Source organism: Danio aesculapii, chromosome 14, assembly GCF_903798145.1.
Source record: "Danio aesculapii chromosome 14, fDanAes4.1, whole genome shotgun sequence".
Classification (NCBI taxonomy): Eukaryota; Metazoa; Chordata; class Actinopteri; order Cypriniformes; family Danionidae; genus Danio; species Danio aesculapii.
This window is the reverse complement of record NC_079448.1, coordinates 48,482,512-48,505,890: the sequence shown is the minus strand read 5'-3', so window position 1 is coordinate 48,505,890 and position 23,379 is coordinate 48,482,512. Positions and strand designations below refer to the sequence as shown.

The 23,379-nt window shown below is 38.8% G+C and overlaps 3 protein-coding genes across 6 annotated transcripts in view; all 3 read left to right on the top strand.

Annotated features, from left to right (window-relative positions):
• Positions 1-6,564, top strand: part of prom1a (prominin 1a) — a 154,085-nt gene extending 147,521 nt beyond the window's left edge. For all 4 annotated transcript variants that reach the window (XM_056472594.1, XM_056472589.1, XM_056472591.1 and 1 more), the window contains 2 exons: positions 73-707; positions 2,690-6,564. In XM_056472594.1, coding sequence (XP_056328569.1) covers positions 73-142 — 70 coding nt within the window. In that variant the 3' untranslated portion in view covers positions 143-707; positions 2,690-6,564. The remainder of the gene's footprint in view (positions 1-72; positions 708-2,689) is intronic.
• Positions 6,565-10,774: 4,210 nt separating this feature from the next.
• On the top strand, positions 10,775-13,021 carry fgfbp2a (fibroblast growth factor binding protein 2a). The gene is made up of 2 exons (XM_056472602.1): positions 10,775-11,458; positions 12,172-13,021. The coding sequence occupies exon 1, from the start codon at positions 10,802-10,804 to the stop codon at positions 11,450-11,452; it is 651 nt and encodes a 216-aa protein (XP_056328577.1). The 5' UTR covers positions 10,775-10,801; the 3' UTR covers positions 11,453-11,458; positions 12,172-13,021.
• Positions 13,022-17,009: 3,988 nt separating this feature from the next.
• fgfbp1a (fibroblast growth factor binding protein 1a) lies at positions 17,010-17,824 on the top strand. Its single transcript, XM_056472606.1, has one exon. The coding sequence runs from the start codon at positions 17,148-17,150 to the stop codon at positions 17,739-17,741; it is 594 nt and encodes a 197-aa protein (XP_056328581.1). The 5' UTR covers positions 17,010-17,147; the 3' UTR covers positions 17,742-17,824.
• The last annotated feature ends 5,555 nt before the right edge of the window (positions 17,825-23,379 follow it).

Genomic DNA, 23,379 nt, shown 5'->3' with positions numbered 1-23,379 from the left:
TGTGTGTGTGTGTGTGTGTGTGTGTGCGATTTGTACACTTTTGGTCTGACAGTTTTCCCTTTGTGCCTCAAGCATCCCTACCTATGACACTATGACCCGCTTCCCACGGGCCTCTGCGCCCCCACGCCACGATGACTGGTGACTCTGAGGACCACCGTCTGCTTTTAGCTACTGAAAGGTACCGAGAGCTGAAGATGAGCGCAAACGGGTTTGATTTTCCATAACAAGCATCCTCCCATTCAACTAAATACATCTGTGTGGTTGTTGTCTAACATTCTCATCCTCATATATTAACCCAAACTTCATCTTTATCATTCATCTGTCTTTTTCTGTCACTGCACCAACAGCATGCTTGGTTTTTGCATCTCCTGCCTGGATAAGTGCTGATGGTTCTGCAAAGCTTTGTGTGAATTTACTTCTTTCTTAGGGTCCATCACTAATCACTGGCCTGTATCATTGTGATCTGCCAATGTTTGACTTCAAACATTCCTGACAGCTCTGCAAACAGATAGATGCCAGCGCTCGCTGTGTGTTTTGTTTCTTTACCTTGGTCTAAAAATCTCATCTCCTGTCTCACATCTCTTCATCCGTGTCTCTATTTGCCGTTTATTGCTCATTTTGAAGCAGCGCAGCAGGTTTAATTCTGCAATGTTTGTTTCTTTACTCACGCAGCGATATTGGACACTGGAATTGAATCTTTGTGGAATGTAAGTTGTTTCAGTTGGCCTTGTTTTACTTTAAAGCAGTGCTTCTCAAACTTGTTGACTCCAGGACCCCCAGAGACCCCATGATTTGTTTTTTGTTTTTAGACTTTGGCATAATTAGAATATTGTAGTAATGCAAAAATGCAAATAAAACTGCATAATCGTGATCTTTAAACAGGAAAATAGCGTTGTTTTTTAATTAGGGCTGTATATTGGTATTGGCAATAATCATGATATTTAAAACAAGACAATAGTCCAGTGCCATTCCTGTTTAATCCAAAATTGTTTCTTTTAATTAAATAAAATTTCGCTTTAAGCCTCCTTTGATGTTGGCTGAAATCAGTTTATACTGTACCTGGTCACAAAACTAACTCATTGGAAACAGCACAGTTAGAATGCATTGGTGTGTGTGTGTGTGTGTGTGCGCGCGCACTCAGATTGGTAAAATCCAGAGTACATACAACAAACACATCACTTTTACTTTCACTTTCAATTGATTTCAGTTATTACCCATTTTAATACTGATGCTTACAAGTACGACTGTTAATACTATTCCACCTTTTATTTCTTTTATCTTTGCAAGCAGGAAATATGTAAATTATTGTGGTCATGGGACAATGAAACATTTTAATCACATTTTAATCTATTTTGTTAATTTAAAGGGTGAATTTCTTTCCCAAAGCCAACAACAACACTTTTTAGAGCTTCCTAAAATTTGGAAAAAACGACAGTGTCCATTATATGGGCATATACACTCACTGGCCACTTTATTAGGTACATTTTACTAGTACCGGGCTGGACCCACTTTTACCTTCAGAACTGCCTTAATCCTTCATGACAGAGATTTAACAAGGTACTGGAAATATTCCTCTGAGATTTTGCTCCATATTGACATGATAGCATCACGCAGTTGCTGCAGATTTGTGGGCTGCACATCCATGATGCGAATCTCTCATTCTACCACATCCCAAAGGTGCTCTATTGGATTGAGGTCTGGTGATTGTAGAGGCCATTTGAGTAGAGTGAACTCATTGTCATGTTCAAGAAACCCGTCTGAGATGATTGGTGCCATGACATGATTTGTTATCCTGCTGGAAGTAGCCATCAGAAGATGGGTACACTGTGGTCATAAAGGGGATGGACATGGACTCAGGTAGGCTGTGGCATTGACAAGATGCTCAGTCGGGCCCAAAATGTGCCAAGAAATCGAGAAAATCTCAGAAATCTAGACTCATCAGACCAACGTTTTACCAATCTTCTATTGTCCAATTTTGGTGAGCCTGTGTGAATTGTAGCCTCAGTTTCCTGTTCTTACCTGACAGGAGTGGCACCTGGTGTGGTCTGTTGTAGCCCATCCGCCTCAAGGCTGGATGTGTTGTGCGTTCAGAAATGCTTTTCTGCAGACCTCAGTTGTAATGAGTGGTTATTTGAGTTTCTGTTGCCTTTCTATCAGCTGGAACCAGTCTGGCCATTCTCCTCTGTCCTCTGGCATTAGCAAGACATTGGCTTATTGGCTAATTAGAAGTTTGCGTTAACAAGCTGTTGGACGGGTGTACCTAATAAAGTGGCCAATGAGTGTATGCTAACCAATCTAGCTGAATTGAAAGCTGATAGAAATGCCTTGATTGATGAAACCTAAAGTGTTTAATAAATGAATGGGTTCCAATAAAAGAATAAAACTTTTGCCTCACTTGTGTTAAGACGCATCAGTTCACACAGAAAAATGATTGCAAGTTTTAATGCTCTGCCTTCATGAACTTAAATGGCTATAACAATCTTTTTGGCTTAGATGAGGCAGAACAACCTAAACATTAAACTTATTTAATGAAACATTGAACAAAATCAACATCAAACATTGGTGAGGATGGTTTAAAAGTTCTGCATCTTGAGACTCCTGGTTGAGAAGCACTGTATTAATTCGATAACTAATTGCAATACTGTACTCATTGAACAATAATAAAGCTGTGGGTTTCTTCTATTCACAGACTCTCCATGTTGAACAGCAGGCTCAGCTCAGACTGACGACACTAAGAAAAGGAAACTCACATACTTGAAGCTGGGACCTGTTGTCTGTGTTTCTCCGTAACACCAATCGAAACCACTTTCATCAAAATGTCTTGTTTTTGACTGTTTTGCACGTTAATGATTATTAGTACTGTGCTCTGACATCACTTCCTGTCAGTCAGAGAGGCTTCACAGTATATGGCTGTTTAACTACTACATGTGTCTTTGTTTACAGTCGTTGAGAAATCACGTGTGACGGGCATAACCATGCTTCAACTGCTGCATTCCTGTGTATTTTTTTTTTTATAGTGCTTTTTAACATTGTGGAAAATTGAACACGTCGAGGTCGAGTCCACTGAGAGGCCGAAGGGATTTTTATTGAAACAGAGCAAGCCAGCCACCCGTGAGCCACAAACATTACACATAAACAACAGTGTAGATCGAAAATATACTAGCTAGTGCTAGTTCAGTCCAGACAAATGTTGTTAAGCCATGTCAAGGGTGAATGCTTTGTTGCCTTTTTCAGATTTGTAGCTTGTGGTGAAAGTCACAGGAGCGGGTGTTTGACTAATTTAACCTATAGATCACTAATATCTGACTAATGATTCAATGAGCATGTATTTATGCTCATTTTGGTACTCTTGAGCATTTCTGGTTGATTTGGCTTTTAGAGGATCTTGGTAACAACACGTGCTTAGTTTTTCTTAAGATACAAGTGCTTTTAATGAGATTCCGCTTTAGGGGTGTGTGATATTTATTACAGTATATATTATTATATTTTAATTGGGCTTTTAACAATGATGTTGTAACTAATATTGCAACAAAACAAAAAGCAGAAACACGTTATGCGATCATTTTCACTTCAGCTTCCTTTATTTTTGTCTTTCAAAGCATCACAGTGCTGTAATGCAGAATGAAATTACGTTGCAACAACACCCAGCAAGAACAAAAAATACATCAGAAAACACTGTAAAAACCTAACAATAAATATGCTTTTGTAATTTCATAAATAAATAAATAATATAGTTATGTATAAAATGTTAACTAATTTAAAATGACAGAAAGAAATGAATAAATACTTAAATACGTATTGCACAGAGAATCCAGAGGCTTTGGATGCATGAGGAATTATAGTGTCATTCGAATATAATTCTGTAAACAAGGCAGTGTTTAGTTTCTAAATGAGTCTATTTTTGAGATAATTAAGTCAGTGATTCGTTAATGACAGTCACTAGCTTTGTTTCTGAATGAATCATCCTCTTTGAATGAATCATTTGAATGAACGAATCAGTGACTGAATCCAAAATCACATGCTCTTCTTTGTGACTGCTAATAAAGTATGTTATAGGCAATTTAAATGTAATCTTAATGAACTATATTTGCCATATTGAGAATTTCTTCTGACTGAATCCACGATGAATTATAGTGTCATTCGAATAGAATTCAAGTTATGAAATCAAAATAAACGGGTGTATTTTAGTTTTTTAATGTTTGTTATTGGCGATGTTACACAACAGTGCCATTTCCTGAACATAAGCACATCAACATAACTGATTTAAAAGTTCATATTGAGTTACATTAAACACCCAATATTGTCCGCTTTTCAGTTTCGCCAATGAAAACATTTCCAAACTAATCCATATTTGTGCAGAGCAACAATGCAGTGTTTAGTTTCTAAATGAATCTATTTTGGAGATAATTAAGTCAGTGATTCGTTAATGACAGTCACTAGCTTTGTTTCTGAATGAATCATCCTTTTTGAATGAATCAGTGACTGAATCCAAAATCACATGCTCTTCTTTGTGACTGCTAATAAAGTATGTTATAGGCAATTTAAATATAATCTTAATGAACTATATTTGCCATATTGAGAATTTCGTCTGAGACTGAATCCATGATGAATTATAGTGTCATTCGAATAGAATTCAAGTTATGAAATCAAAATAAACAGGTGTATTTTTTTATGTTTGTTATTTGCGATATTACACAAGAGTGCCATTTCCTGAATATAAGCACATCAGCATGATTGCAAATACTGATTTAGTTGGACAAACTTTCTTTTAAAGTTAATATTGATTTACATTGAGCACCCAATATTGTCCGCTTTTCAGTTTCGCCAATGAAAACAGTTTCAAAATAAACCCTATTTGCAGCAACAATGCAGTGTTTGAGATAACTAAGTCAGTGATTCGTTAATGTCAGTCACTAGTTTCTGAATCAATCATCCTTTTTGAATGAATCATTTGAATGAATGAATCAGTGGCTGCATCCAAAATCACATGCTCTTCTAGAGTAGCTATTTATTTTGATTAAGTACTTTGTGACAGCTAATAAAGTATGTTATAGACAATATAAATGTAATCTTGATGTACGATATTCACCATAATAAGAATTGTGTCATGCTGTTTTTGGCCTACATGTAGGGAAGTATGCAATTTTGGATGCAGCCAATGAATTGCTCCTAATGACTGGAACTTGTCGCCACCTACGAACCATTTTAGCATCCTGGACAAAGCTAAACTATTCAAAGCACCAGCATAAACATGGGTTTTTAATATTGCACACCCCTATCTCTGTTCTTTTTGCCCAACATTTCTGACATCTGCTGCATTTTTACTTTAGTTTAGACCAGGCATGTCCAAGCTCGGTCCTGGAGGGCCGGTGTCCTGCAAAGTTTAGTTCCAACCCCAATCAGACACACCTGGGCTAGCTAATCAAGCACTTACTAGGCTTTCTAGAAACATCCGTGCAGGTGTGTTGAGGCAAGTTGGAGCTAAAATCTGCAGGACACCGGCCCTCCAGGACCGAGTTTGGACACCCCTGGTTTAGACCCTTTTTTTTTTGCTTTTTCTCAAGATAACCACTTATCAATAGAATAGAAAGTTATCCTTGTTTTGGATATGCTAACAACACTCGAGAATTCTATATGCAGATATACTTCATACAAAAACCAGAGAATGAGCTAAAAACCTGCATTGGATTCCTTGTAGTCGAGCTGATTATTTCTAGAAGTTGGCCTTTTTTGGGTTATAAGGAAAATGAAGACTTGATTAGTTTATTGCTCTGCCATAATTATTCATCTCAGACACACTTTTTCAATAATGGCCTCCAAGCCTCATCTGTCTTTTTTGGATACAGCCAATGAATCGCTCCTAATGACGGACTTATCGCCACCTACGAAATGTTTTAGTATCCTGGACAAAGCTAAACTAGTCAAAGCACCAGCATAAACATGGGTTTTTTAATATTGCACACCCCTATCTCGGTTCTTCATTTCGCTGAGCGCATTAAACACAGTGTTGAATTGCTGTAAACCACAGAAGTTTGCTTTCTGACATCAAATCTTGTTTCATCATAGCTCTCAGGTCTTAGGGCTTTTTGTTTACGTGATAAAACAATGTTTGTTAACGTGTTTAGTCGACTTTAAAATGAGTGAATGTACCTCAGAGACATTTGCTTGTACGAGAGCCCATTTACAACCACTTTTACGAAGCCTGTTTAACGCTGTCATACTCATGGACTATTATTTCCGCCAAATATTTCAGCTGTTTAGAGACATAACGTCAGGTGCTACATGTTTTTTGCTCAGATCCTTCACTCATTTTGTATATGACAGTGTTATTAGGGCCTCAGGTAAAATGTTGTACTTGATTTCTTTCTGGAAAAGTCCCTTCACCTCACAGTCTCACTGTTTTTGCCATACCACGCGTAGCATGCGCATACTTAGTGTTCAAGCTTGCTCAAGATGTTTAGTTGTGGTGGGCCTGGTCGTCAGTGCCATCGGTTTTCAAGTCCATGTGGTTAGGCTGGCTAAAACTGTAAAATATTGTGAATAAAATTTCAGATGAAAATAACATTTCTCTGGTGTAGTAAATTCCTAATTCAGCCACTGTGCATAGCATTCAAATTGAGTTATAATAAGAACGGTTAGGAGAATAAAGGACGGGGATTGTTTTGTAAAAACAAAGGAAATGGTTCTGTTTGTAAACAGAAGGCTTCTCAATATAGCTTGCTGTGTTGTGAAAGCACAGAACCGACGATTGAAACTATTTCACAGTTTGTCTTTTATAAATGGTCAAAACTGATGCACTGGATTGGATTTTGAGAGATGTTTTTACTATGAAGAGGGCTTTTCCCCAATATAATACCATATAAAACAGTCTAATTTTGCCAAATACTGCTTCAGAGAATTAAAAAGTGAGTATAATAGCTAGAGAATTAAGTGAACTATTTCAGATAATAGATGGAGGACTTTTGCCCAACATTTCTGATATCTGCTGCATTTTCTGTCAATTTGGACCCCTAGTCACGGTTCCCCTCGAAAACCTATTTTGCTTTGTCCAAGATGGTAACTATTTTTCATTCATTGAATCATTTTCCTTTGGCTTAGTCCCTGATTTATCAGGGGTCACCACAGTGGAATGAACTGCCAACTATTCCGGCATGTTTTACAAAGCTTATGTCCTTCCAGCTGCAACCCAGTACTGGGAAACACCCATACACTCTCATATTTACACATATACCTTACGGCCAATTTAGCTCATCTAATTCATCTAAAGTGCATGTGTTTGGACTGTGGAGCACACGGAGGAAACCCACACGAACACGGGGAGAACATGCAAACTCCACACAGAAATGGCAACTGACCCAGCCGAGGCTCGATCCAGTGACCTTCTTGCTGTGAAGCGACAGCGCTAACCGCTGAGCCACCATGACGTCTAACTGTTTTTCAATATAATAGAAATGTATCATTGTGTTAGATATGCCAACAACACTCTGAAACTGCCGATAAACTCACTTTTTTGCAAATGGCCTCCAGGCCTCATCTGTTTTTATTCTAAAGTGCATTCATGTGTGTGTTTCAGGACAAAGCACCCAAGTTTGAATACCTTGTTTTTATTGTGCTTTATCACAACACATCCCATAATGATCAATGATGTCATGTCCAACACAGGCTCATTGCAAATACCATATGTGCCTAGTCAAAATTCACTGTGAAACTGCAAATACGGATTTTAACATCCTAGTTGCCCTAGGGGGTAACTAATGATAATTACAGGGACATGTTATTGACTAATCGAATACTTATGCCTCACCGATCTATCTCCATAGGCAACTTTTCTGATGTTGTATAATGTTGTATCGGTGATGCAGAGCACTCAGGTTTGAGTCTCATAAAGTACAGCTCAACAAACGAGAAAAAAGTATTGCAAAATCAAGGTAAAATTATGTGGTCATAAATTATTAACGTCTTCTTTAAAAAACTTAAATGGCTGGGTTTAGGTAAAGATTTAGGCCAGTGGTTTGCTTGCTGATCTGTATGACAAGCCTTGCCACCTTATGGACGTGTAGTACAAGGACGTGTATCAAAAACATAATAAAATGTACTATAACTAACGTACTCAGATATGCAAACATGCACACAGTGCCCTCTGGTGGATTTGTGATCTGAAATGTGCAACAAAACATACTCGCAGCCACTTATTTTACATTTCGTAATTAAAGAGCCCCTATTTGGCATTATAAAAGGTCATATTTTGATTTTGGGGGTCTCCAACAACAGGCTGATATGCATGCAAAGTCAAAAACACTATCTAATTTATTTATCATATATCCCATATGATTTGTTCCCAAACCCCTCCTTTGCGTGAGGCTAATCTGCTGTGATTGGTCTGATGACCCAGTCTGTTGTGATTGGTCAACTGGGTTCAGCGTGAGACAGAGAGAAACACTCACCCAGCTATGAAGTAGCACACAGAGTATGTGAGAGCTCAATTCAGGAATGCATTAAAGCAATGCAGTTAAACACCAGCATATTACTCTACTCTTAAACCTAACCCCAAGTAATAACAACGACCCATATTCAGTATTAATCCACACAGTGCCAAAAGTAGCACCACGCACGTGAGGAACAGCTGATGGTGGCCATAGCAAAGGCAAGTTCAGAAACGCATTTAAATCAGTAAAGGAAGAAGCACTTGATGTGTTTTCAACTTGGTTTTGGATGCAATATGTGAACAGCCCCATACAGATTTACCCTGAGAGATCAGTACAAGCACTGATCTATAATAGAGAAGTGGTTACAAACCGCGCGGAGCGATACATGTTATGATCCGGAGGAAGAAGAAACTGGTCCGTATGAACTGTAACAGTTACTGACGAAGTCCCTGTCAAAGCCTGACAAAGTCCCATTCATAATAGTTTCTGCTTCTCCTTACTTTAATTGCAAATGGCCGACGAGTCTTACGTAAGTTTTTGTATCAAAACTCAAAAAAATGACAGGAACAAACACAGCACACGGTTGGCTATACTGTGTTATTGTTGTGAAAACGAACTTTAACCCTTAATTCCCCACAGCCAAATCTCCATCTGTCAGTGATCGTCATCTTCATGTCATGATCAGTGCGTTCACGTTTTACTGGAGCCAGCACTTCATATGTGGCGATGTACCATACACAACATCGTGTTCAAGCAAAAGATCCAAACCCAACATGATTCATTTATTTGAATCTGAGTCGAATATTTTGCTAAAGTAGTTAGTTTTACACACGATGCACTTTCAGATTTAAACCTGGATGTTTACATTCACTTCCCTGCTAAAAAAAAAAAAACAGCTTAAACCAGCCTAGTTTTAGAGGGTTTTGGCCATTTCCGGCCTGGTCTTAGCTGGTCAGGCTGAAAAATAACTAGCCTAAACCAGCTAAAACCAGCTTGACCAGCCTGATTTAAGCTGGACATAGCTGGTTTTGGCTGGGCTCCCAGCCTGGCTAGGCTGGTCAAGCTGGTTTTAGCTAGTCATCTCCCAGCATACCCAACTTAACCAGGCTGGAAATGGCTGGAAACCAGCCTGGAATGGCCAAAACCCCTCTAAAACCAGCCTTGCTGACCAGCTTAAGCCAGCCAACCAGCATAGGCTGGTTTAAGCTGTTTTCTTTTGGGGTTTTTTGCTGGTTTTAGGCTGGTTCAAGCTGGTTTTAGCTAGTCATCTCCCAGCCTGACCAACTAAAACCAGGCTGGAAATGACTGGAAACCAGCCTGGAATGGCCAAAACCCCTCTAAAACCAGCCTGGCTGACCAGCTAAAGCCAGCCAACCAGCATAGGCTGGTTTAAGCTGTTTTCTTTTGGGGTTTTTTGCTGGTTTTAGGCTGGTTCAAGCTGGTTTTAGCTAGTCATCTCCCAGCCTGACCAACTAAAACCAGGCTGGAATGGCCAAAACCCCTCTAAAACCAGCCTGGTTGACCAGCTAAAGCCAGCCAACCAGCATAGGCTGGTTTAGGCTGTTTTCTTTTGGGTTTTTTTGCTGGTTTTAGGCTGGTTCAAGCTGGTTTTAGCTAGTCATCTCCCAGCCTGACCAACTAAAACCAGGCTGGAAATGACTGCAAACCAGCCTGGAAATGGCCAAAACCCCTCTAAAACCAGCCTGGTTGACCAGCTAAAGCCAGCCAACCAGCATAGGCTGGTTTAAGCTGTTTGTTTCAGCAGGGTTAGTGCTGTTACACAATGCATGGGTGGTAATTTTCAAAAACCCATAATAGGGGCTCTTTAAAAAACTGAGAAGCACATACTTACAATAAAGCCTCAGTTGGTCTTGTCAGTGAGAGTAGGTAAAGCTCATTGTGAACTTGACTTTTGTATTATGAGATGTAAATGTTTTTAATAGTTTAGTGAAAGAATCTTATCACAATTGCACCAACTCGGCTGCCTAAACCGAAATGTTATTTTAAGTTGGCAGACAAAGCCCACTAAACACTTCTTTTTACCCACAAACCCCAGAGAAGTTTTCTCGATGCAGGCCATGGACAGATTGTTTCCGAACATCATAAACACAAACAGTGACTGGAAAACTAATATAGCTGTGGTGTACTGCAAATTACTCAACAAAATACCAAAGAAAAGTTCCACATTGGGCGTGTAAAGGGGGCACTCTGAATTGGTCTGAGCATTTTGCTCAATTGGTTACATATGTGTGCTCATTTCATCCCGAAACACAGAGTCCCCCCCACCTCCTCGAGGAGCACATGTGTGGCCCTTTTTTTTTTAACCAAAGCCCTTAAATACAGCACTCCGACGTCTTAGAAGTCAGCACCTCAACATGTGGACAATCTCAAGCACACTTCTGCTGATCTGCTGCCTCTGCGCAGCTCTCGCTCAGTGGCAAGATGTGATCGAATTTCTTACTAAAGGCACTAAAGATGAATGCTACATGAGTGTGACCGGATCGGGGGACCTGACCAAGCTGCGCATCACCTGTCAGGGTGACGAACGCTCCTACTGGTGCGAATACCAGGGTAGACCCAAAGTCTGTCGCTCATACAATGGCAACCCAGTGCATTACTACAGGCAGATCATGTGGAGCCTCCGCAAGCTTCCCAACGCTTGCCAGGGCCAGCGCGTCTATAAGCCTTTAATGTGCAAGAGAGCCACCGACGATGCTCAGATGGTCTTCACCACTTCATCCTCAGCAGATGCCGTCCCAAGAGACCAACCAGAACCGATAAGACCAGTACAGAAACCCAAGCCAAAGCCTACTAGGCCACAGCCGTTAAGAACTGCTCCAGCCAGGCCAAGTCCATACAAAGTTATCAAAGTCTACCCACCAAAGAAGGGTGTTACACCCAGACCAACTGAGCCCGTGCCGACTACGCAGGTGCCTTTGAGTGAAGCCAACAGACTTGCTCAGGACTATTGCTGGCGCTCCTTACATAGTGCATGCTCCTTCGTCATAGGGCTGTTCAGAAGCTAAAACAAGGTAGGAGTTTCACACACATAGTAGTCAAATTCTGAAGTGGATCAAGCGTTTTTAATCAAAGTTGGCCTGAAAATATTGAACAACACCCGTTATTGACTCTTTGATCCACTTTAAATGTTGCTTACTGTATGCACTGCATTTCATTGTCTCAAAAAATGCTACTTCGTTCAAACTACTTGTTTAAAATGAGTTGAAACGACAATTCTTGAGGTTTTTTGGGACAACTTAATTGTTTTATGTTGAGTCTATTTAAATTTGTTAAAACGATTAAGTTCACTTAATCGTTTATGTAGAGACAACATGGATATGTGTGGAGCCTTGCATTTTTTAAAGTGTTGTCTGTAACTGTACACTTACTGTAAATGAATTCAGGTTTCCACACAATTCCTTTATGTAATCCCAACCCAAATCAATTAAGTTAACTCAATTGTTTTCACAATTTTAGGTTGATTTGACATAAAACAATTAAGTTGTCCCAAAAAAACTCAAGAATCGTCTTGTTTCAGCTCATTTTAAATAAGTAGTTTAAACAAACTGCAAAATTATATATTTTTAAGTGTAGTGTGCATATTAAACAATGAAAAAAATTGTTTAAATCAAGAAAAAGTTGGAGTTTGAGATGATGAAATCCATGAAAATGCATGGTATAATATATGTTGATGTGATTTTGAAAGCTGTATCTGAAAATGTGTCCTCTTTGTACACTATTCCAGTTACTCACAATCCCTGAAGACAACAAGTGCCATTCAGGACGACTCCAAAAGTCAGGCAACTTGGACTAAAGAAGACTAAAAGGAGGTGTGTGTGTGTGTGTGTGTGTGTGATAAGCAGGGCCAGACAGAATCTGCAGACATTTTTTGCTATTTGTGTGGAGAAGTTTGTAAAAGAAAATCTGCAGAATGATTTTGGGAGTATCATAACTAAAAACTTAAAACATGAAATAAAAAATTATATCTTTTTACCTTTTATTTAATGCTTACAATGCAAATCCAATTAGATGCACTTATTTGGATTATAAAGCAAGTGTCTCGTACAATATATTTACTAAAAGGCAGAGAATATTACATTAAAACTGGGTTGTAAATAAATCAAATGAACATTTTCATATTAGTCAATAATATTGTTAAAAATTATTTAAAAACTGAACAAATTTTCACACATTTACACTAGTAAATAAATAGACTCAATGGGCTAGATATCTTTATTTCTGCACGCACAGATTCCGTCTGGGCCTAGTGATAAGACTGACGGGAATTGGCGAAATCACTCCCTGCTATATATTTTATATCTTTGTACAGAATCAGATGTTATCAGAACAGAACAGAAAACATGACTAATTTGCCTTCATCTATTGAGCATCTTTTGTTCTCTACATCGGCTATATTTGTACTGTATATTCATCTTTGCTGTTATGTATTTATACGTCAGGATTTCTGAAAGCTGTAAAACCACTTAATGTGCCGTCTCTGTGTTTACTACATTTTAAAGTGTGTAGATGATACTCAACTGCGTAAATGTTGTTGTTTTTCTGGATGTGTGCCATAAATAAATGTTCATCCTTGATTTTTGTGTGGATGAGATTTGTGAATGTTACGGCAGGAGGCGCTGTTGTGTTAAATAGTACCGCAGAAATTTGAGAGAGAGAGAAAGAGAGGTCTTTCACGTACAGGTTTGTGATTTTTTTTTAAGTTTGTATTTATTTTGTATACAGTAAATGTACAAATTAATAATTAAGATGATCTAAAATAAATAGTTCTTGTTATATATTATGATTTTACAGTAGTAAGAATGTGCCTTTGTTTAAAACAAGACTGTGTTCTTGTGCCAGATTTATTAAAAAAAAAAGTAGCCTACATTTTCTATGAAACACAGAATAGATAGTTTCAAAAAGCGTGCAAATCAGCAGAATTCCTTTCCTTTTTTCTGGTGTTTTCATTGAATTGGTTTAATCATAATTTCAGCTACTCTAGTTTTCAGTAATAGGTTAACTAGTTCTTCGGTGTAATCCAGAACTGCCCAAACTATTTCATGTGAAGGGCCAAAAACAAATATTGAGAGCCATGGGCCGAAGATACACATACCAAACTAAATATACTAACTAAACATAATCACATTTCTAACACAGTGGAGTTCAATGCTGAATACACTAGTCTTAGCAAAATCTGCCTTTGCACTCACAAACGTCTCTGCATTATTCTCTATCTGTCACATGTACATTTGAAACAAAATCTGATTAAATTACAGCATTTAAATTGAAATATTTAATTTCAGATAGATTTTTTGTAGCTTGTCAATAAAATAAACAAAAGGTTACATTAAATTTGAAATTACAATCTCTAAACTATTCTCAGATGGCATGGCAAGCCAAATCAAAGGTTGCCATGGGCCATCTTTGGCCCACGGGCCCTAGTTTGGGCATCTCTGGTTTAATTGATTCTTTGAAAACCCAGATAGCAAAATTCATGTGGCTCAAATCCAGTCCACATACCGCATGGAATGATGACACAAGGGTGGCACACTCCAGTTTGCCAGATCTGGGCCACAATTAAGTCATAGCAAAACCACATTTCACCCCGAAATCAACCAAATGAACCAAAACTGGCCCTATTCTGGGCCACGTTTGCTTTTATTTTGGCCCAGATTCGGCACACACCAGACACTTACATCCGGCCCACATAGCCAGAGTTTACTGTGCTGAATATTTGCCAAAAGTGGCCCACATATGTTTTGAGATAACTGGGCCACTTTAGGCTCACAACCATATTAGCCAGAGCTTATTGTGCTGAATATTTGCCAAAAGAGGGCCACATATGTTTTTCAATAACTGGGCCACAGTTACACCTACACATGTGAACCACTTTGGGTTTAGATTACCCTTACACTGTGGCCCACATTTGTCATTTGGGCCAATTTACCATTTTCCACATGGGCCACATTAGGCTCACATTCACATTACATTTTGTCATAAGTGCCAAATCTTTGCCCTAAATAGCCCATATGAATTGGAATTTTTAGCACCCTTTTGCCATTGTACAGGTGGGCCACTTCAGGCTCACGTTCATTAAGTCTGGGCCGAAAGAAGATTACCAGTGCCGCATAACTGCCTAAAGTGGCCCACATTTGTACGCTATCTGCGGAGGCTGTCTGATTATTCACAAACTCATGACTCGATTCATCAACCGTTTTCAAGCATGTCAGATTTACAGTGTACTGAGCTTATAAGGCTTTCAAATCTTATCTAAATAGTCGCAAATGAGTCGTTAACAATCGTGACAGAATCGTGACAGCTATTGGGCTATGTTCATAATGCGGAGAGGACCGTTTGATGGGTAGCCTACATGGTAAATGTAAAAAGGTTGAAGGTTATTTTTGGTTATTTTTAAGGATATTTTTGCCTTAAGGTAGGCCTACACATTAGTACTTAAAGTACATTCACCTTTTGAAAAGGTACCACCCCCCCAGTTACAGCTTTTGTCCCAATCCTGGACCAGGCCGTGCTGGTCATGGAGGAGTAAAGAGCATGAGACTGACTCCTGTGACGCTCCAGGGACAGACGAGTCTCGTTGACGTCCAGCCTCTCCAGCCTCCGGTGCTTAGACTGCAGCTCTGCACAAGACATTTGGCCAGTGGAGAAATGCTCATGCCCAACTGAGTCTGGTCTCTCTCAAGGTTTTTTAATCCTTCACTTTCGCCAGTTGGTGAAGTTTTTTCCTCGCCGCTGTCGCCACTGGCTTGCATGGTTCAGGATCTGTAGAGCTGCGCATTGATGGATCTACTCTTAAGTGTTTGGACTCTCAGTAGTGAAAATTAAACCACACTGAACTGAGATAAACTGAACTTAAACTCTGAAAACTGAACTGACGCTGTTTCAATTTACTATGATCTTTCATATGAAGCTGCTTTGACACAATCTACATTGTAAAAGCACTACAGAAATAAAGGTGAATTGAAAAAAAAATTTAATTGAATTTTGTACCTTTGTTTGACAGAAATGAGTATTTCTAAAAATCCTGATTTTGGTCATTTACCTGTGTTATTTATACCTTGCCATACCATATACTGTAGTAGGCTTATATTAGACGTTCACCAGCATGGACCACACCACGGATGAAGGGGAAGGGAAGTAAGAGGATAAACAGTCAACAGTAGGTTGATCGGGCATCCTACGATGATGCCCAGAGACTCAGAGTGGGAGTACCGTCTCTGAAATATATTAGTAGAGTGATTGGATCCCCCGATTCAACCCAGTAGGGAAGTGAGCGTTATAAGGATTGTTAATGGGAAGCAAGGAAATAGACGGAGGAAGCATGGGTTAGAGAGAACTAGAGGTATGGTCTGCCTTCAATAAGCTTTTAGAGCAGGGGTTGGGAACCTTTTTCAGCAATGAGCCATTTCTGATTTTTTTTAGCAAATGTATTTTTGTAAAGAGCCATTTGGATGAGTATATATATCTCAAAATGCCTTTTTAAAATGCATTTGCTACTGTATTACTAAAACTTATTATAGTATATTATATATAACTAATATAATATATAATATAACTAATACTATAATATTATTTGTAATAATATATTACTATAAATAATACAGGTTTAAACAAAACCTTAATTTATGTCCATGCACAACTCAAAAATAAAAAATATGAAGCATCACATGTTGAACAAGTCCATGAATGAAGAACAATTTATAGTATTTTTCGCCATCAGCACTCGTGAATGTTTGATTTTAAGTTGCCATAGAATTGTAAGTTGTTTGCCCTTTATTGGTGTTGAACTTCACGTTTATTTATGTTGCCACAAACGCACATTGGTCGAAATGTCCTTTTATTGTTAACTGAAGTCTTATTCATTGTGCTGTATAAAATTGCATTTAAAAGGGGATTGTAATTGTATTTTCGATAGGAAAAAAAATTGTTTAGTTTTATAAATTTATAAAATTTTAGTGATGGTTCTAGTTTTTAAACAGTAAAATAATATTGAAGGAAGACAGCTGGAGAGCCACATATTTTCGGTCAAAGAGCCGCATGTGGCTCGAGAGCCATAGGTTTCCTACCGCTGTTTAGAGAGTAGGTAATTGGATAGGAGGCAAAGTGAGGCGTGGTTTCGCTGCCGAACAAGTTAACTCCATAAAACGTCCATTGTTTACAAAGAACTCATTCATTCATTTTCTTTTCAGCTTAGTCCACTTATTAATCAGGAATCGCCACAGCGGAATGAACCACCAACTTATCCTGCTTGTGTTTTTTACAGCGGATGCCCTTTCAGCCGCAACCCAACACTGGGAAACTTTACAAAAAACTGATGCGCAAAAAAGAATCGGAAACAGACTATTTTGTAAACACGATAATGTCAGTTATTTACTGGTGTAATAGTTAACTGTTTACAGCTACCGCTTGTGTAATGCTGATCAGTTATACCCAAATTTAGCAAACACACAGGCTACATGTCTTATCAAGTCACCACTTGCCAAATTAATAAATATCCCAAAACAAAAATGTGGAAAGATGAGAGGGGGGAGGCGCGTGCGCGAGATGCTCTATAAATGGCAACCGCAGAAACTTCAGGTGCAAAACCAAAAGATTTCACAGCTGTCGCTCATTGTTAAACCACACCAGTTGTTTTACTGCAGTAAAAACAAATGTCACGTCAGATTCACTTTGCAATAGTTTGAAAGTATTTCCGATGCGGCCATGATGCGCGCGACACTCATCGCTGTGTTTCTGGTGTTCGCCTGTGTCCTGCAGCAACTCGTGCAGGTGAACAGCCTGAGAAACAGAGACAGAAAAGCACAGGCAGACGGGAAGAGGAGAGGACGAGCTCAACGCACTGACGGCTCTCCGAAAGGCAGATTCTCGCTGAAGGACGGAGCGCGCTGCTCGTGGTCTTCGGCGCGCGACGGCGACGCGTTTGTTTTGGGAATCACCTGCAAAACTAGAGAGGAGACTTTCGGCTGTGAATATGTCGCGAAGCCCACCGCTTGTCAACAGTACGCATCCAATAACAAATTATACTGGAAACAGATCGGCCACTCGCTGACAAAGCAGAAGAGATTGTGTCGCGACTCTAGAGCGCTGGTCAGAGCCGGTGTGTGCAGAAGCGCGCCCGCGGAAGCGCACTTCAAACTGAGGGAGGCGCGCGCGATCTCCAGAGTCCCGTTAACGGGGAATAATCTCTGTCCTGACCGGATCGAGAGGCTGAGAGTGGCCGAGGAATACTGTAGCAGCTCGTGGTCTTCACTCTGTACTTTTCTCTTCTTGATGCTGGAAAATGATGAATGCTCATGACTGACTTTTTAAAAACAAACCTTTTTTATATTCCCTTGATGAGTCGATTTGTATGTATTTATGATTTTGTCATGAATCAATTCTACTTCCAACAACTGGAAATAAAAACGTAAAATTTCCGTCTCGTTATCTTTATTTGAGAGTTTTCTGCTTTCATCATCAACACTTGTTAAATTAATTTAGCTTTAATTACTTTAATTATGGCCATAATCCAAAAAGCATTAATCAAAGGTGCACTGCAACCAACGAGGTTTATATCGAGCTAATTTAGTTTCTGTTTTTGATCTTGATCAAAATGAAAAGAATTGACTTATATGCTGTCTGAATTCAAATATGGGGAAAACAAAACAATTTTCAATAGATTTTTCGAAGGAAATTCGTATCTTTTACGAAGTTAAAACTAGTTTAAAATGAAGAACAAATAACTAAAACGTAAAATCAATAAATAAGAAAATAATAAACGCCAATTTAAAGTAGCTACAGCTATATTAAAAAGACTAACTTTAAAATGAACATATATAAAATATAAAAGTAAACATTAAAAATAACAAATATAACAGAAAATAAGATATTAAACTTCATTAAAATCATTAATACAAATTCAACAATATTCAAGCATTATCTCTGGTCCGACAACTTCTTTAATATGTGTATTGTATAAAACATTATTTATAAAGTACTTTTAGCTCCTTTTTGTTTCACAATGTGCATGACCAACCCAAACAATATTATTTATATTATAATACTACTGTAAAATTAACTTATATGTGCATGTGTGTCCATCCAGGATTAAATCCTCGATTAAATCTGCCTCTTTGTTCATGTGTGCAGAACTGAACTGAATGACTTCAGTTTAAACCCAGATTAATTACTCCTGCATTCCTGCCGAACCATGTGCTGCATACTTTCATGAACTCTTGCAAAATTCTGACAGATCTGATGGGAGATCAGACCTTAATGCAACAATATTCGCAAATGCAACAAAGAGATTGGTTTTGTCCCAATTTACAATCATATTCCATTAGTTAATGTTATTAAAGGGACAGTCCACCCCAACATGAAAATGTTCCCATAATTTACTCACACACGTGTTTTTTTTTTTCCTGTTGAACACAAAACAAGATAATCTGAAGAATGGTGAAACAGCAGCCCTTAACATCAATAGTATGAGAACAAAAAATACTATATTGAAGTCAGTGGCTGTTTTGTTTTTCTAGCCTAATTGTTTTGTCATCAACAGACGAAGAAAAAAATAAATATCTTTAGACAATGTAAGCATATGATGAGGAAATTAGTTTCAGATTCAGATGATGTATTTACTAACATGAATTAAGAATGAACAATACTTGTATGTAGCATTGTTTAGCGGTTGTTGATGTTAATTTCAACCTTTACCTAATGCCTTACTCCAAATTTGTGTTTGTTATTGTAGGTAATGCAATGTGAGTTAACATGAACTAACAATGAACAGCTCTAATTTGGTTAACGTTAACAGAGATTAATATATTAAATGTATTGTTCATGGTTTGTTAAAATAACTGACAATACAACCTTATTTTAAAGGGGATTTTATCTTTTTTTCAAGATTTAAGATAAATCTTTTGTGTCTCCAGAATGTGTCTGTAAAGTTTCAGCTCAAAATACCTAGCAGATTATTTAATATAGCTTTCTGGATATGGGAAATGTGAACTGTTAGGACATTGTAGCTGTTTTTATTGCTTTTGCCTTTAATGCAAATGAACTGGATCTCCCACGTGCATGTCAGAGCCATAGAGATCGCTCTATATTGATATGACGCATGTAGCCTTCATGTAGATAAACTGTACAGTGACAGACAAGAATGAAGCAGATCTTCCTTACTACAGTAAGAACTTTCCTGACTGTTATTTGATTTATTTGTTGTGGAGTTAATTCAAGCCTTTCTGCAATGATGAGTCACACACAATGTCGTTATAAACACACATTTCGCTTTGCAATGTTTTTGCACGGAAAATGTGCCGGGATACACGTTAATATCATCGGCAACCTCCCGCTCTCCCTCAAGAAGCCAATACGGAAGTAACTGAAACTGCAATTCATCGACTGGCCTTTGGGGGCTGGCTCCAAGAAATCCAGATGTTCACTGACTACAATGCTAAATTGGCCATTTTTACAGCTGATAAAAACATGTTTACAACCTAGTACAAATTTTGGTGCATATAGCTAATCTTACCCTTCATGACAACTGTGAGGGGGTGATTTTTATTTTTTTTTTTTCGTTTTTATTAAGTCTGCATAATTAAGGGCGGGGCCACTTGGGTGACATCTAGGTCTTGCTTTTAGCTGTCTCGTCACCTCAGCTGATTCCGGCTGATTAGCCGCTAAACTCGTCATATACATCATATATTTGTTTTGTTTTATGTGGCTTTAGAGTCAGTTGCCTTTCAGAATTATTACTTACAATTATCAGATGATATAGCATGCTGTGTGCACTTAATTGTGCTCACAAACCATTCATGTGGCCTCCATTCCCCAGGTGAGTGAAATTATATACTTATATATCATGTCTAAGATATACGATCTTATATACCATAACAAGATAATTTATCATTTATAATGTTCTTTAGACCTGTAATGCACTCTAGAATCTGACAGATTGATTAGCTGTAGGCTCTAGAACCGTCATCTGAAACGTTGTCATACAGTGTTATGCTTGCATTTCATAAATGGCCCTGCATTTACTAACATAGACTATAATTGAAGTGTTTGGAAGTAATTCACATTTTCCTCCTGTAGAAAAAACGTCATAAGAACAATGTTTAGTGGCTCAAAGTATTACAGCAGTGTTTTTAAAGGTCTAAACACTTTATTGATATAGTGTACAACCAAGCACATGTGGTCAGAACACAAATGAGTCACAGACAATTAATTATTAAGCGTTTCTCCCATAGAAAAGCCTGTCTAAGAAAAATGCTAGCAGGCATTTGTAGCTCCACTGATGCTCCACCTCTTTGCCCAGATTTGGTCACCCCAGTGCGATGATGTGCAAACAAATTGGCGATGGTTGGCCGCGCCTACTGGTAGCTTCTTATGGGTTCTTCAGAAACTTAAGGGTGACGTCACGGATACTACGTTCATATATTTTACAGTCTATGGTTAATATTCACTGCTGTATGCATATCCGTTATGTTAATGTACAAATAAACCTGATTTAACGTCCACAAAATGGGACTGAAGCGTCGACTTTTATAATTGTACTGACACTATGCGTCTGTGGTGATGACTTACAGCAATTTTACTGTCTTTATTACAAACATGCACTGTTTTAAAAACATTTTAAACTTGTGAAACTCATTCTTGATCACATTTGATGATGACTGATGATCACAGAGAGCTGAACAGATCTTTTAATCCCGGATGCTTTGTGCACGTTCTGTTTTGTGGATATGCCTTACTGAGACATGTTAATACGGGGCTGTCAATTAATTCAGTGGGCGGGGAAACTGTACTCCTACGTCACATTGCAGTGGGCCTATTTTAACGTCAGGAAATTAACAAAAGAGACTTAGTGTGTTTCTATCCCTCCCATATGACTGTGGACACATTATACCTGCACACAGTTCTGTCCAAACAGCTTACAAAAGAGGATTTTTATCATAGGTGCCCTTTAAAGCATTACCATTTTATCCATGGTATTGCTGCAACTGGCGACGCAGTGGCGCAGTAGGTAGTGCTGTCGCCTCACAGCAAGAAGGTCGCTGGTTCGAGCCTTTGCTGGCTCAGTTGGCGTTTCTGTGTAGAGTTTGCGTGTTCTCCCTGTGTTCATGTGGGTTTCCTCCTGGTGCTTTGGTTTCCCCCACAGTCCAAAAACATGTGGTACAGGTGAATTGGGTAAGCTAAATTGTCTGTATGAGTGTGTGTGGTTGTTTCCCAGAGATGGGTTGCGGCTGGAAGGGCATCCACTGCGTAAAACGTGCTGGATAAATTGGCGGTTCATTTCGCTGTGGCAACCCCGGATTAATAAAGGGACTATGAATGAATTGCTGCAACTATGCTTCACTGATTACTACGAATGATAAGAATTCTCTGAATCATGTATAAAGAGTAAATTACAGTTTTGAAACGTCAGATATAAACATATTGCAGGAGGCGGCTCTTTTCAATACAAGCTTCTGGTCGTGAATCAAACATTCAAGCACACTAAACTTATTTTAGCATCTTGTGGTTTTCTGCTAGCCGCAGCAGTCTGTGATTATAAAATTAAACGCGCTCACACATGTTGTGGCCTTTCCTTTCCAAGAGCAACATTCACAGCACATGATGAATATTGCACTTTGCCGACTTTCTCATTATGCAAGTTTAAGAATAGCATAGGAACTTTATTTCTGGTGTGCTAAATGAGACAAAGGTTGTTGGTGTGGGTTTCCTCCGGCTGCTCTGGTTTCCCCCACAGTCCAAAGACATGCGCTATAGGTGAATTGAAGAAACTAAATTGACCATAGTGTGTGTGTGTGAATGTGAGAGTATATGGGTGTTTCCTAGTACTGGGTTGCAGCTGAAAGGGCATCCTCTGCGTAAAACATATGCTGAATAAGTTGGCGGTTCATTCCGCTGTGGCGACCCCTGATGAATAAAGGGACTAAGACGAATGAATGAAACTTATTAAATCTGTATTTGAGGAAAATGAGATTAGATATGCGAACATTAGAGGCCCATAATGCTCATAGGATAAATTTGTGTTAAAAAATTAGCATGTTGGCTCAGTGATTAGCAATGTCGCCTCACAGCAAGAAGGTCGCTGGTTCGAGTCCTAGCTAGGCCAGTTGGCATTTCTGTGTGGAGTTTGCATGTTCTCTATGGTTCGGGTGCTCTGGTTTCCCCCACAGTCCAAACACTAAAGATGAATTAGATGAACTAAATTAGCCATAGTGTGTGCGCGCACGTTAGAGTGTATGGGTGTTTCCCAGTACTGGGCTGCTGCTGGAAGGGCATCCACTGCGTAGAACAAATGCTGGAATAGTTGGAGGTTCATTCCGCTGTGGCGATACCTTAATAAATAGGGGACTGCGCAAATTATCAATCCTAAATAGTATTCGAAAATATAATTAGTATGTCCCAAATCATAGTAGCCTATGTTGAAAAGAGTATGTCAAAGTTTCCCGGATCATTTACTATTTACGAAGCATTTCTACTCTAACCGCTAATTCTAAGCTTTTTGTTACAACTAAGCTCAGGTAAAAACTGTAAACAAACTACAAACATGGCGGACGTGCGAGACCAACCATTAAGTAGAGAGGCCAAAGAGCTTAGAATGACCAAGAGGCGACACTCAATAGAACGTTCCATCGCAACAGCAGCGCCCAGCAACTGCCCCGCGATTCCACCATTCTGGAGTGAAAGTGATCGGCTGTCCATTGGAACTTACTGCTGTCGTGATGGCAATCAGCTGCTTTGTTATTTATTTATTTATTTAAAAAGCACATTAAAGCTGATGATACAACCTGAAAGACGACAATACAACACTTACTATCACAATCATCAGCACTTTTAATAGCTTATTTTACAGACTTATAATATGTCGTAACATTTTCATTCCAAAATGGCCGCCGCGGCATCTAGTGGCTGTTTCCCAAATCGCACTAGATTGTCGCCTCTTTGT

Coding starts and splice junctions, on each gene's coding strand:
- fgfbp2a (XM_056472602.1), top strand. CDS start 10,802: ATGTGGACAATCTCAAGCACACTTCTGCTGATCTGCTGCCTCTGCGCA.
- fgfbp1a (XM_056472606.1), top strand. CDS start 17,148: ATGATGCGCGCGACACTCATCGCTGTGTTTCTGGTGTTCGCCTGTGTC.